Below are 13920 nucleotides of genomic sequence, written 5' to 3'. Positions count from 1 at the left end.
AAAAAGTCAATTTCATGCGGCCCCCAAACTGAATCTAAATAATCGAAAATATTATCTGCCACCGCTCAATCATCATAATCTACTAATCTGCTGATTTGATCTGCATATAAATTTTCACTACGTGGAATCCATTCAGCACGTAGAGTCACGCCATTTAACAAACACAATTCAAAAATACTAAGCGCAATATCTTGCAAATTACAATTCATGCTACCTCTTTCAATGATACTAACAACATTTTTGTTGTCTGAAAACCATTTAATAGATTTGCCCTGAAGGAATGGCAAAAAGGATGCAAAAACTCTTTTAACAGCTACGAGTTCTCTCCATGTTGAACTACAATTTATTTCATTAAAATTCCTTACAGAAATCTTGCTTACATTAGATTCCCAAAATTCCATTTGCTTCATACTGTCTCTGCTCAAGACAATTTGTTCATTCCAACATTTAGCTTTAGAACTATCAAAACTCAGACATTTTGTCATAATATAAACCATATTGCCAGTAACAAAAGACGTAGAAATGATCTGACCTACTAAACTAGCAACAAAACGCACATGAACGCTGCCTTTTCTCCTAAACAGAGAACGGATATCCTTTATAGTCTGACGAATTTTAAGAAGTGTGTAATCAGGAATGCATATAGTGCCTTTCTCTAAATTCAAATTATACCCTAAAAATAAAATCTCAGTACTAGGAGACCACATTGATTTTTTAACTTTAGGAACGAACCCGCTGTTGATAAGATCTTGCTTAATTTCTAAAGCAATCTTCTTACATTCGCTGTACTGCAATGACAACCAAAACCATCATCTAAATACATGACCACTTTTTTGCCCTCTCCTCGCCACTTTTTAACCAGCGGCCTGGTCACTTTAGTAAAAATGTAGCATGCCGAACTGAGACCAAATGGCAAAACTTTAAATCTAAAAAATTTGGAAGTATTTCCAAATTTCCAAGAAAACCCTAAAAAATAAGTGTGAGGCTCAAAAATATCAATTTGATGATATGCAGAATGTAAATCAAATTTGAAACAAAAATCTCCCTGTTTTAAATAAAACATTGCAGTACGAATATCTTCAAATTTTACTGAAGATTTCCAAAGATGTTTATTAACATGCCGCAAATCTAGAATTAAACGTTTTTACCGCTACTGCTAATAGCCACTGTAAGCGGGTTAACTACAACAGGTGTATCTGAACACTCACTTATAAGGCCTCTGACCAACAAATCTTGTATTGCCTGCTCAACAAATGCACTATGCAAAATAGCAGATCTATTGTTATTCAAATGAACTGGCGCGGGTATAGAGAAAAAAGGAAGCTTGTATCCATTATCTAAAACATCAATAATAAACTCATGTGCCAATACTTTTCCAAAATGCTAATTTACGTTTTAGCCTGCCTTTAACACAGATATCAACATTGCCTTGCTCGTACTCAAGATAATCGTCAGTAAAAATTGATCTATCATATGACACATCACAACAATACTCATCTTTGACAAAATCATGGACGATTGGTCTTTGAGAATCCTGGTGCACTTCCTGATGCTTTAGTGAAGGGGCAATCTCTCCTCCAATGGCCGAAGGATCCACACGCAAAACACGACCCACTCCTTCCTTGTCCGAAGGGGCTGACAGCGGAAGAGGTTGCTGTTGGCATGAAAGAACCTGGACTGCATGCTCCTGATGCTGCACTGGGAAACGCCCATTGTTGTCCACGAAAAAGAGGCTGGGCACGGTAAACAGAATCAGTACTACTAACGTTAGATTTGCTGGAGCCATGACTTCCCAATAAATAGGTTTGCTCAATTTACGCTTTTTCAATGCCTTGTTTTCCGCTCTATTGATCTTCTTTTCATCCTCAGAGTCACTGGCCAAAGGATTCGCTTCGTAATAACGGACCGTGCCCCACCCTCCTTCGCTGGTATCAGCTAACTAAATAAGCTTGTTCCTCTTCTTCAACTTATCGGAATGGTAAAGACAACTTCTTTAGCGTAGTCAGGCTTGCTGTTATCTACTGCCCAGATTACCTGCGTCAAAAGTTCTTCTAGCTCGGTATTGAATTCAAACTGAATTCGGTTGCCCTCTAGACGCCATTTGGTGGAAACCTCATCTTTAATCTTTTTAACTTTGTTAGAAGAACCATGTACTTCGCTCTTTAAACTTTCCAGCTCGGAAGTCACTTGAGCCTTAAGGTCTTTTAACGATTCCGCCTGCGACTGTACGGACTCAAGAATTTGTTTTAGGGAAACGCCCTCTGTCTCCATTGAAAATTGCGCTCTCAAAATTTACGTGTAAACTGGTCTGCGCTAACTGGTCGAATGAACACCTTTCGTAACTTACCCACAATTCTTACCAATATCACAACTAACACAATATATACAGTGTCGCCCCCTAGAAGAAAATAATTCCATTCTTATTCACTTCGCTCAACCGAACAGAATTATATTTACTGGGCATATAAATCAGCTTTCGTAGGTCGAATAAACGAACTGGGGTGGGATTGTGATAGATAAGACAGAATTTTCATTCATTCTTACGGTACAACGTAGCCGTAAGGTTATTAATATTTCTTCTTTCTTTTCTTCTTTCTTCTTCTCGAAACAATAATGGACACTTTTAAAGGAAGTTTCACATGTATACTGAATTGTCTTGTATGTCACATCCATAGGTGATTTTCCATTAGTAAACTCTACAGAATAAATGGAACGTTTTTTTTTGCTGGGGGGGGGGGGGGGGGGGGGGGGGGGGAGAAAAGAAGAAATATTCAACGAACTATTTCACAGGAGTGATTCAAGTTTGTAATTAGTTGTTGAAAAAGGAGTATTTGTACTACTGTCTATTTGGTTGTCATGGTGTTGCCATAGTGATGCTGTATAATGTGTCTATTGTTAATATAGTTGCCATGATGTAGTCACAGTAATGGTGTAATGTCAGCAAGGTTTTAAAGACGTTGTCATGGTGATGATGTAATGTTAATTCGGTCGTCATGACAAGACATCTACAACGAAGTAAGACGTACTTCGTTTCTTTCCTTACGGAAAAGTTCATGCGGTACATTTGCCTTGAAGTAATTCCTATCGTACTGAACACATATCAAAACAATATACATACATGTACATGTAGCCTTTAGCCCAGTGCCACGAACTGTGGGCTGTCTTGTGCTTGTCATAATATTTGCATTTTTATTTGTTGCAACTCTTCATTTGCAGTGAAAGACCCATATTTAGAGCATTGCCAATGGAATTAAGAGACATAATAAGTGTAGAACTTCAGTCCTCGCTGGCGTATCGGATGAACCATTGAAACAAGAATATTATCAATACCAGTGACTTTATAACATGACGCCACATGGGACTTAAAAAAAAAAATTAAAGTGATATCTTTTCATCCCCTAGTGCCAACACTGTTCTAACTCGTTGTTGTAAAGTAAATAGCTTATACCTTCACTAATTACAAGAAATAATTATAGAGGAATCAAATGAGTAAAAGAATAGGGAGTTATTGAGTGTAAGTTAAATGTCCTTAAGAGTAACAAGTGTAGCAATTGTTTTCGTGGTAGGAAAAGATGGAACATGCCACAGTAACACATAGTTTGATTGGATTGGTTAATTTCTCAATAGATTTGCAAGTTTCTGACAAGTGTTAAACACAAATTAAGGATGGATATGGTCCAAGCATGAGTAATTCAAATAATATTTTAATTATTTTTATTGAAAACAAGACTCTTAGAAATTACCTAATAGGGAAATGGTAAATGGTGGTTTGCAACATGATAATAGAAAATTCCTTGTAATCAAGCAAGAAAACAATTAAATGCATGATCAGTGCGAAGAAATTGAGTGTAAATACATGTCGGTGAATAAATGTTTGAACGCTTTAGATCGTCTTTATTCTCAGTATAAATTCGTTTTATTTTTTTGTAGTTTTTGAATGCGGTATACTCTGCAGTTTAAGGTATTTATTAAGTCTTTATCAATGGTTAACTGCTTGTTTCAAAATAATGGATACCATACATTTGTACACTATCGGGAATTTATTCATAATTTATGGAGATCAGATAGTTTCTTCGTTCGTGGTAGGCCTATACCGTTTCCCCCTTAATTTCTTTGGTTTGGGAGTTCGTAAGAAACTTTAATTTAAACAGTGGCGGATTTAGAGTGGGGTCAGGGGGGGTCCTGACCCCCCCTTCGGTTTCTGAAAAAAATCACACTGATATTCCCCTCTTGGAATTCGAATTTTGACTAGTTGATTTATAGTTCTTAACCGTTCCAAATTTGCCCTCCAAAACACTCCAAGAGGGTCCGAGGGTCGGCTTAGCATCCGAGGCCTGTCATTCTTGAAAAGTTGGACCCCCCTTTAAATAATCCTGGACCCGCCCCTGTTTAAAAGGGTTTGGTATAAATAAATATTTGAACTATGTTATTTATCAACTTAAAATAACTGCCGCACAAAATGTTTTCAGAAAAAGGTTACTGCCCTGACCAAGAAAAAACCTTTAAATTTGGAGATACGACAATAGGTGGTAAGGGATAACTATCGAGGCGACAATAATTTAAAAAACTGGTTTGTAAAATGTGTCTGTATTATATACTGGTACACAAAGAGACACCGAGGGGAAATTAGCAAATCCGAGCCTGCATTTCGTTCACGTTCGCCTTAGAAACATTTCATCGAAAACAATTAGCCTGAGCGAGTAAAAATAGAACATCCACAGAGCACTTGTCATTAGAAATGTTTTTTGTTTTTCGTCTTCTGCGTGATAATGTTAGCGAACAAAGTTGGGGAGAGAGAGAAATGAAAACCAATTTGTCAAATGTTTGTTTTTTTGCTTCATGGACTGGTGTCCTGGAGAATCAGAAGCTCACTGCGTGTTTCAGTTTGTGTTAAAGTAGTAGATGCAGTAGACTTAAGCCTCGTCTCCGCTCCCGCTGCCACTGCCATCTACCGGGGGTTTTGTTGGCTTGACACATTTGACACCTTTTGCAGCATATGTAAAAGACACTAGCTGGTCACCACACTTGGCCTTTTCTATGGCGCACCTGAAAAATGTATTAGGACCGACATGTAGACATACACTCACACCTATGTCAATGTAGTTAACTGACAATTAGAAATAATTATGTAACACTTTACATTTAGAGGTATGAACCCAATGGATCATTGGAAGGAAACAGATAGAGGTTTAACTCACCTAGTCTTGTATACCCTGCCGTCCGAGCCACATACTCTCAGAACTTTTTGCTTCCATCTTTTCGGACAGTCTTCGCCTGCTTTCAACGACTTACAGAACTCGGAGTTCTCCTTGTTAACAAACGGTTTCAGAGTTTCAGGATTAGTCTTCTTGCAAACTTTCCAGTGGTCTCCGATATCAGCACCTGCACAGCGGGCTTTGTAGAACTCGCAACTGTGACAGAAATATGTAAAAGATAGTAACTGCAAGCTTTATACTTGTTAACATTAACATATCATATACACTCTCAAAGAAAGGTCGTCAAGTTTTGTATCTGTATAAGAAATGATGGTATAACGACGTTTATTCTGATATTTAATATCTGTCTACCAACATTACCTATCGGGATCTTCTTGATGCAATTGAACCTGATTTTTATTTCTCTTCAAATTTAAGTCAAATTCAAGGGCCATGGGGAAGACTAAATTTTAATTTAACATATTTTACCATCAATAAATAAATAAATATAAATTCTGCATAATAATTTTACCTGATGCGTTTCACATCATATTTAAGTCTTCATATTGGTTTTACCTGTTCTTGTATACCTTCCCGTCGGCATCACACACCTTGGAGTTGGCAGTCAAAGTCTCTTTGCAGTCCTTGGTTTTTGGAAAGTAGTCACACAACCAGTCATCTATGTCACGCCTTGCTTCCTCCACCACAGGGACCTTTGAAAAAAGTAATAACGATATGAAATATATAGTCACACAACCAGTCATCTATGACACGCCATTTTTTCTCTACCGCGAGGTTTTCTTTGTAGAAAAGTAATAACGATAAGATTTATATACCCAGACTCAGGCCCGTAGCCAGGGGGGTTCGGGGGATTCGAAAGAACCGCCCCTTTTGCTGGGAAAAGGTCCACTCTGGGTAAAATTTGATCTAGGTACTTGAAGTATATATGGGGAAAGGTCCACCTTTTCAGAAAAAGAACCCCCTTTTGAAATTTCTGGCAACGGACCTGCCAGTAGTTACACAACCAGTCATCTATGACACGCCGTTTTTCTCTGCCGCGGGGACCTTTGTAGAAAAGTAATATCCAGTAGTTACACAACTAGTTATCTATGCCACGCCTAGCTTCTACTAAATAATGAAATTGAACAGTTTGGAGAAAGGTCAAGGGGTGGAAACCAACACAATGTTTCTGAAGCAGGCAAACAGCCAGTCACTACTCCTATCCCTCTAGGTCACTTAATGCTATACCTTTTTGTTTGTATCAGTCTCCCATATTTTAGTTTTAAATGTTTAAAGGGTTACAAAATGCAAATTTAGGGAAGGACAACTAGGGTATCTGTCACCACATGGTTTCTGCTCTCCTAGACCGGCTTTGTATTTATTTATTCATCTTTTAAAAATATTTCAGCTGTTACTGTCTTTATTAATAAAAGGTGACTGACAGGATATACAGTGATTGTTTTGTTAAGATATATTATCAAATAAGGGTTGGGAAAAAAGAAAAATTTTATTTAAAAAAGTATATATTACTTCATTAAGCTAATTTATGTTCAAAAAGTACCTAGTTCAGTGTTAAATAGTCTTGTTGATCTCCAGCTATGCGTATTATCATGTTTTTGATGTACCAAAAAGATTCTGTTGTGCAACTACCAAAAAATATCGGAATTTCATAAATAATATCATGGTGTAATAAAAGACCCCACCTAGTAGGAATATGTTGCAAAATATGCTGGTGTGATTAGGGTTAAGACAAGTGATGACCCTCCTCTTCGTTCAACATGCACTGTATGTTTACCAAAGTAAACGAGTTCTTTAAAGAAAATTAAAGAAAATTAACAATGCCCTGCAATGACATCTATGTAAGGTATTTCTATTGTTTTATCAAATGCTTATTTTGTAGGCACTGTCAAATATATCCAGAGAGATATCTCCATATTGAATAGAGGAATATCTCATCTTATGTGAACGTAATGTGAAATTGACGTACCTCACCCTCTCCACTGCCGCTACCGCTGCCATCTATCGGAGGTTTTGTTGGTTTGACACATTTCTCTCCTTTCGCCAAATAGGTGAATGTCACTATAGCAGGGAGACATTTGGCTTTTTCGATAGAACATCTGGATATGAATTTACAGACATCCTCTAAATTATTATCGAAATAACGTTATTTGTGTAAATCTATGAGTAATGTGCACATTAGGCCTATGCTTATCAGACAAGTGTGCATACAGTCACGAGTGATAGGTTACAATAGAGAACGTTATGTGAAATTTTGTAGTTTCACAAAAAGAAAAGAAAAATATAATTTTTCAAGCTCTAATAAGTTTTCCATTAGCACCAACCTTGACTTGTACAATTTGCCGTCCGAACCACAAACACTCATGGTCTTCTTCCTCCACGACCTAGGGCAGTTTTTGCCCTCTTTCAACGACTGACAGAACTGTAGGTTTTCCTTGTTAACAAAGGGTCTCAGCTGGGCGGGTTCGGGAGTTTTCTTACAGACTTTCCAGTGGTCGTCTATGTCTGCACCTGCACAGCTGACTTTGTAGAACTCGCAGCTACAATGAAACATTTTAAAAAGCAATAGTTACAAATGTAATGTCCGTTAATTAAATCACCTGTTGAGTCTGTTATTTTGACTAAATAATTGGACTATAGAGTATTCATGTACCCAGTACCTTCAAATTTACATAATCATAAGTAAAGTAAAGAAGTTGATTCGACTCGTGTCTGGTTTTTATTCATCGTATTCTAACAGGCGGAGTGAGATTTATATATTTGTGGCCCTAATTCAGATTGGCTGAAGACATTCTCACATTGAGGAGGATACATCCAAGGTGCTGTGTGTGGTGCTGAAAACTAGCATATGAACAATATCTTTGGAGATCTATTAATCTATCTTTTAAGTCAAATCAAACCTCTTCCGTATGAACAATCGTTTCTCAGTTGATATTCACGACACAATGCAGGCCTACTCCTGGTCATCGCGTTGGTCTGATGACTGCTAGGACTCCAGACTGTACTTACCTATTAACATACACTTTGTCGTTACTATCACAGACTTGGACCGCTAGGACTCCAGACTGTACTTACCTATTAGCATACACTTTGTCGTTACTATCACAGACTTGGACCGCTAGGACTCCAGACTGTACTTACCTATTAGCATACACTTTGCCGTTACTATCACAGACTTGGACCACTAGGACTCCAGACTGTACTTACCTATTAGCATACACTTTGTCGTTACTATCACAGACTTGGACCGCTAGGACTCCAGACTGTACTTACCTATTAGCATACACTTTGCCGTTACTATCACAGACTTGGACCGCTAGGACTCCAGACTGTACTTACCTATTAGCATACACTTTGCCGTTACTGTCACAGACTTGGACCGCTAGGACTCCAGACTGTACTTACCTATTAGCATACACTTTGTCGTTACTATCACAGGCTTGGACCGCTAGGACTCCAGACTGTACTTACCTATTAGCATACACTTTGTCGTTACTATCACAGACTTGGACGCCAGCTGTCAGCGTCTTGCTGCAATCTTCTCTAAGTATGTGGTAGCACAGCCAGGTGTTGAGGGCCCGCCTTGCTGGGACAGCTGGGGTAGTGTCTATAACACGGGGTGGTTTCGTAGGTTTATTACGTAGACAGCTCCTCAGGTTCCAGTTTAGTCGCAGTCGTGGGTTGATGCACTTGGCGGTGTCAAACTCACACCTTGGACAGAGTGTTAGCTTAGTTATTGTCTACATCCATGAATGCTCTTGTATTAAGTGCAATTTTGGTACAAATGAAGACAAACCATTTAAAAGCTAAAGGCTAAAAATACAAAGCGAATCTGAGCAGAACGAATATACGTACATATACAAACTATTTATATGGATGAGTTTTGGAAAAATAGTATTAAAAATTTCTTGAGGACACTTTCAATTGTGATGTTGTATATATGGGTATATATATAGTTGTGTAAGCTAATAACTGATGTCGGTTGCCATTTATTAACATGATGTCCGAGTTTTCATTGATCCAATATTAAATTTGTGTTTTTCCTTACCTGCTTCTGTAGATGTTTCTGTCGTTGCCGCACAACATGAGATTTGGCACCTTCCATGTTTTCGGGCATCCCTCCTGAACAATCCTGCAGACTTTGGGGCTGTGGGTGGGGTTCACACGATAGGGGTGTTTGGTAGGTCTCGTAGTGTTAATGTACAGCTGACCAGTCTTATTGCACTTCTGGTAGATCAGACTTATCTTTGCATCATCAGCGCAGGCTGCTTTGTAAAACTCGCATCTAGAAAAATATACAAGAGTAAAAAGAAATGATACGATGCTCTCTAAGTCAATGAAAATGACCCGTTACAAATATAAACAGTGATTCATAGTGTTATTATTATTTTTTTTGTTAGTGCTCAATAAATTTTTCTGGCGTAAGTCTAAATGACATGATGGTGTGGTACAGCATTTGATTCTCAATTACGATCAACTGATATGTGACTTTTTAACTTATTAAACATAAATGGACTTTCACAAACGAGATAATTCAACAAATGCTTGGTTAATGAAATAGGAATACATTGTTCAACATCTCTGTTCAATACCCGTGAGCGTGCTCCTGCAGGTTATCGTCACATATCTTGACAGTTGTGAACCTACTGCTGACTTGGGAGCAGTCCGTGTCTGCGGTGTAGTGCTCACATATCGTCTCTATGCCTTTAGGATAGCTGGTCGGTATTTTGGCGGCCGTGGCCACACCTACATAAAGAAATAAAATGTTAAAATGACAAGGTGTTTCTCATCAACACGATTGTAACGTTTGGAAAAGTGTAAACTAATTTAAATTAGTATAACGTAGACCGAGGGATATTACACATAATAGCGCTTGTAAAAGCGACCGACCTGCTGCAAGCAGAACAACGATCACAGAGTTCATCTTGCACTATTCTGCTGTGGACAACTCCACACGGAGGAACTGGTTGTATTCTATATTATAGAACTGGTTGTATTCTATAATACTGGGGGTGTGCAGCGTGAAGGCGGAGATAACCAAGCCTCTAGAGCCACATCTGCCGTGTTTCACATGTATCATCCACTGATCGGATTACAGAGGATGGAACTAGTTAGATCTGGCTAAAGATCTAGTTTGTGCCCTATGTTCACCGATGTAATAAGTCGAACAGTTACAGATAACAGGGTTTTGATACTCAAAATCAAAGAGTTCCATATGCTGACTTCTGTATCAAAAGTCAGCCACATTTTCTCATACCAGTTTTCAGAAAGTTAGACACAGTCTCAAAAACTATAACCCATCAACGTGTTTCCCAGCTAAAATCTGGACCCTTTTTGGGTCCAAGCACCCAAATTTCTACCATTCTTAATAACCATTTAAGAAATAGTTGAATTGTTATAATAATGATTTCAGTTGAAAATGCTAGGTTAAGTGACCGCAGAGGCACCAAAACCTGGTCAATCATTACCCTCTACCAGGGCGACTGATAGATTTTTTGACATATTCACAGATATGTCTCTAGATAGATAGATAGATGGTCATTTTGGTCTGACTTCAGACCAAAATGGTAGAGGGTAGGGTTAGGGTCTTATCACAGTTAGGATACAGGCTACAATAATATGTCTTAAAATTTCATTTAGTATTTGTTCTTGATTAGTAATAGTGCTTCCATCACTATTTACTAATTTTTTAACCGTTTTATTTCTAAAATTTCTATTCTATAATCACAAAATAAAATGTATTTTGTGGGGTTTTCACCTTCTTCAGCCCATTAATCTTTTGCTCTAGCAATAAATCTTCAATGTATTCCTTCCGCATTTCCTCTCATTCTTGTTTTAATAGTACACGTAATAGCTGTTCATCAAGTTCAGGTGAAAAATCTAAGCTAAGTTTGCTATGTTATGTACGTCTGATACTTTTGCCCCTAAAATTTTTTTCCTACGCTCTGTGCTTTCTAGGCCCATATGGTGTATCGAGTGACCATATCTATAGCCATGAGTCATTAGTGCTTTACCTACCAGAGCCATTAAATCACTAGAGATCAAGAAAAAAATCCAGGTGTGCCTTTTCGATTGGATTGCAACGAAATCGGGACCCGGTTGCACCAACCGGTCGTAAGTTACGCGTAGCAGTTGCGCCAGCGTAAATCCAGCACAAAACGCTACGCCCGACAGTTGCACCAAACTGGAATAGTGTTTACGTCGGTCTTAACATAGTCGTTAATTTACGCCTGTCAGCTAGGTGGTGTAAGTTGGTCGTAGCTCGTTTTTCACTATGGTTAGGCTAGTACTGAGAGAGTTTGATGACAATTCTCGTAGTTAACGTAGAAAATGTGGGTTGTTATTTGTTTGTCTCTTCCACAAAGCTTCCTCCTTTATAACTGAGCAGTGGCTTGGATTTTAAAACACACACACACACATACATTTTTTCTTCACATTTTATATTATTCATATTTTACGATGGATTAACATAGAGGCGAAAGCTTAGAATATCAACATTTTAAGGCTCATATAATATGTATTAAGGCTCTTGTATTTCTTTACAAGATGTAGGCTCGCTTAATTTAAATAATATCACATGATGTAACTATACATAAGTAGGTCATAAAATTGTTGACACTGTTTAAAAATTATAAAAAGAAAACAATATTGGCGTTAAAGGTGCAATTTTGGCAATATTTTCAGACTCAAAAGTTTGAATAACAAATGTGAAGGTGTTCAAATCCATTATCTGGAATACGTACTGCATTCAAGCGTTTTTCGCATTTTCAACAGCAGCAAACAAATCAATCAATCAAAGATTTTAATTTTTTAATCATACTATAATAATATATTGGTCCGGAATACATTTACGATTTATTGCTATACATCCAAGGCAACAGCAAAGTTAACATATTTTAACGTTTTAATTTTTAAGTCAAAATGGAATGTCTGAATTTCTCTGTCACTGAAATGCTCATTTTGTGTTTATTTATGTCATCATTCCATTATGACTGCAGCTGCGAACTCCTCATTTGCCCAATAATACCATCCAGTTTTGCTGGGCAGTGATGCAACGAAGCGTTACTCGGGCGTAGTTAATACGATCGTTTCTTTTTATTTGGTCTTGGTGTAAGCAGGGAGAGTAAACCCAGGGTCCCGTAATTCGAAAGCATCGCACATTGCGACCGAGCACAAGCGTCTCTCTTCCATAACTCGCCCATACTCGCCCAGTATAATACATTGTAGCCTCTATGTGATATCGCTATTCGCAGTGCGCGATGCTTTCGAGTGACGGGGCCCTGGTGCACGGACGCCAGATGTTGCGGTTTACGACAGTCGTATCCGAGTAAATTTACGCCCCGTTAGTGTAACCGGACCCAGGAGTATTACTCTACGTTTTGATGTTGCAGTCTCCATAAGTCTAGTACTGAGAGTTCTCTTTCAGGCGTAAAATCACGTCTAACTTTGGGATTGTTTACCTTATTGTAGTTATAAAAATGTAACTCGGTGTTTTGAACTAAATTGAAGCTTCCGTATATATATCGAAATCTCATTGGATGTTTCCAATAATATAACAGCGATATTTGTAAAAAAAAGAAAATAAATAAAAAACTATAATAATAATAATAAAAAGAAAAAACGGGGCTGTTTCTATTTGGTCCATATACATTAATCAGAAATAACGAATAAATTTCATCTACGAGAAAATCAACTACCATACAATTACTCATGTTATCACATGCAACACTTAAACTTTTATACTAAATGTTGTTATTGAAGAGTATGGCAGTACCTCTAAAGCACGATCTTTCTGGGATAATGAGGATTTCGCCCCCCCCCCCCCCCCCTCAATTGACTTTTGTCATTTTCTATAAGTTGAGTCTCTTGAGGGCAATATACTGAATTATCTTTTTGCTTCAAATAATTGGGTACGTCTCTTCTCTTTTGTAACCCCCCAGCCTCCTGCAGTATAAGCTAGGGCAATTGCAATACTCATAATGCACAGTCAAGTAAGCATTGTGCATAGCGTTGATGAAGTGGACCATATCAAATAGACAGTGACTAAGGGAATAATTGTGTTGGGTTTGGTTTTACGAATCAATTGAATTTTGTGTCTTTATTTTTAAAACTGCACTGCACCATATTGTACTGTAGTACTGCTGGTCACTAAAAAAGTACAAAATTACCTTACAAAATACAAAAAATTCCTTACAATATTCCTTTTAAATAAAACAATAGTCCTTATAAAATAAGTACATGAAATTAATATAAAACTTACAAAAGTGTAGAGGAAAACTTCTGCTACACCCTCTCTGGTCTGAGTCTGGTCTGAGTGTCTCTGGTCTGAGTGAAGATGAATGTGCCCTAGTCACACGAGTGAGCATATTCAAACGATACACCTGAGTGGCATAGTGAGCAGTGATCAGATTAGTGAGCTTATTTATTCCATCACGTCTGGGGTTCACTGCGCAGAGATACAGTAATTACTTATCACTGCAACACTAAATTAATTATATCACTTCAAAAACTAATTTATTCAAACACCACATTTCTTGACAAATCTTAACTTATGAAATATGTTAATACTGTAACTAAACTGAAGGTAATAAAAAAAGCAGACTTATATAACATCATCAGTGACATACTACCATAATTCATATACAATGTTTCACTAGTAGTTTAGAACAATTATACGTACATCCTTAATAGGAATTAATAAACCCAA

At 37.7% G+C, this 13920-nt stretch overlaps 1 protein-coding gene across 2 annotated transcripts; it reads right to left on the bottom strand.

Annotated features, from left to right (window-relative positions):
• Positions 1 to 4571: 4571 nt before the first annotated feature.
• On the bottom strand, positions 4572 to 13620 carry LOC106159147 (agrin-like). 2 transcript variants are annotated; one of them, XM_087001054.1, is made up of 9 exons: positions 13474 to 13620; positions 9806 to 9959; positions 9262 to 9498; positions 8685 to 8924; positions 7538 to 7753; positions 7183 to 7312; positions 5772 to 5908; positions 5199 to 5411; positions 4572 to 5046 (listed from the first exon to the last, which is right to left on the bottom strand). In XM_087001054.1, the coding sequence occupies exons 1-9, from the start codon at positions 13577 to 13579 to the stop codon at positions 4914 to 4916; spliced, it is 1566 nt and encodes a 521-aa protein (XP_086857180.1). In that variant the 5' UTR covers positions 13580 to 13620; the 3' UTR covers positions 4572 to 4913. The 2 variants fall into 2 exon arrangements, with proteins under 2 accessions (XP_086857180.1, XP_013390806.2); XM_013535352.2 differs by lacking the exon at positions 13474 to 13620 and adding an exon at positions 10104 to 10294.
• Positions 13621 to 13920: the final 300 nt, after the last annotated feature.

Source organism: Lingula anatina, chromosome 1, assembly GCF_051362555.1.
Source record: "Lingula anatina isolate TDL-2025a chromosome 1, LinAna3.0, whole genome shotgun sequence".
NCBI lineage: Eukaryota > Metazoa > Brachiopoda > Lingulata > Lingulida > Lingulidae > Lingula > Lingula anatina.
This window is presented reverse-complemented; position numbering and strand designations above follow the sequence as displayed.

Coding starts and splice junctions, on each gene's coding strand:
- LOC106159147 (XM_087001054.1), bottom strand. CDS start 13,579: ATGCTCACTCGTGTGACTAGGGCACATTCATCTTCACTCAGACCAGAG. Junction 7,754..8,684: donor GACAAAGTGTATGCTAATAG/GTAAGTACAGTC, acceptor GTTTCATTGTAG/CTGCGAGTTCTACAAAGTCA. Junction 7,313..7,537: donor GGCAAATTGTACAAGTCAAG/GTTGGTGCTAAT, acceptor ATTCATATCCAG/ATGTTCTATCGAAAAAGCCA.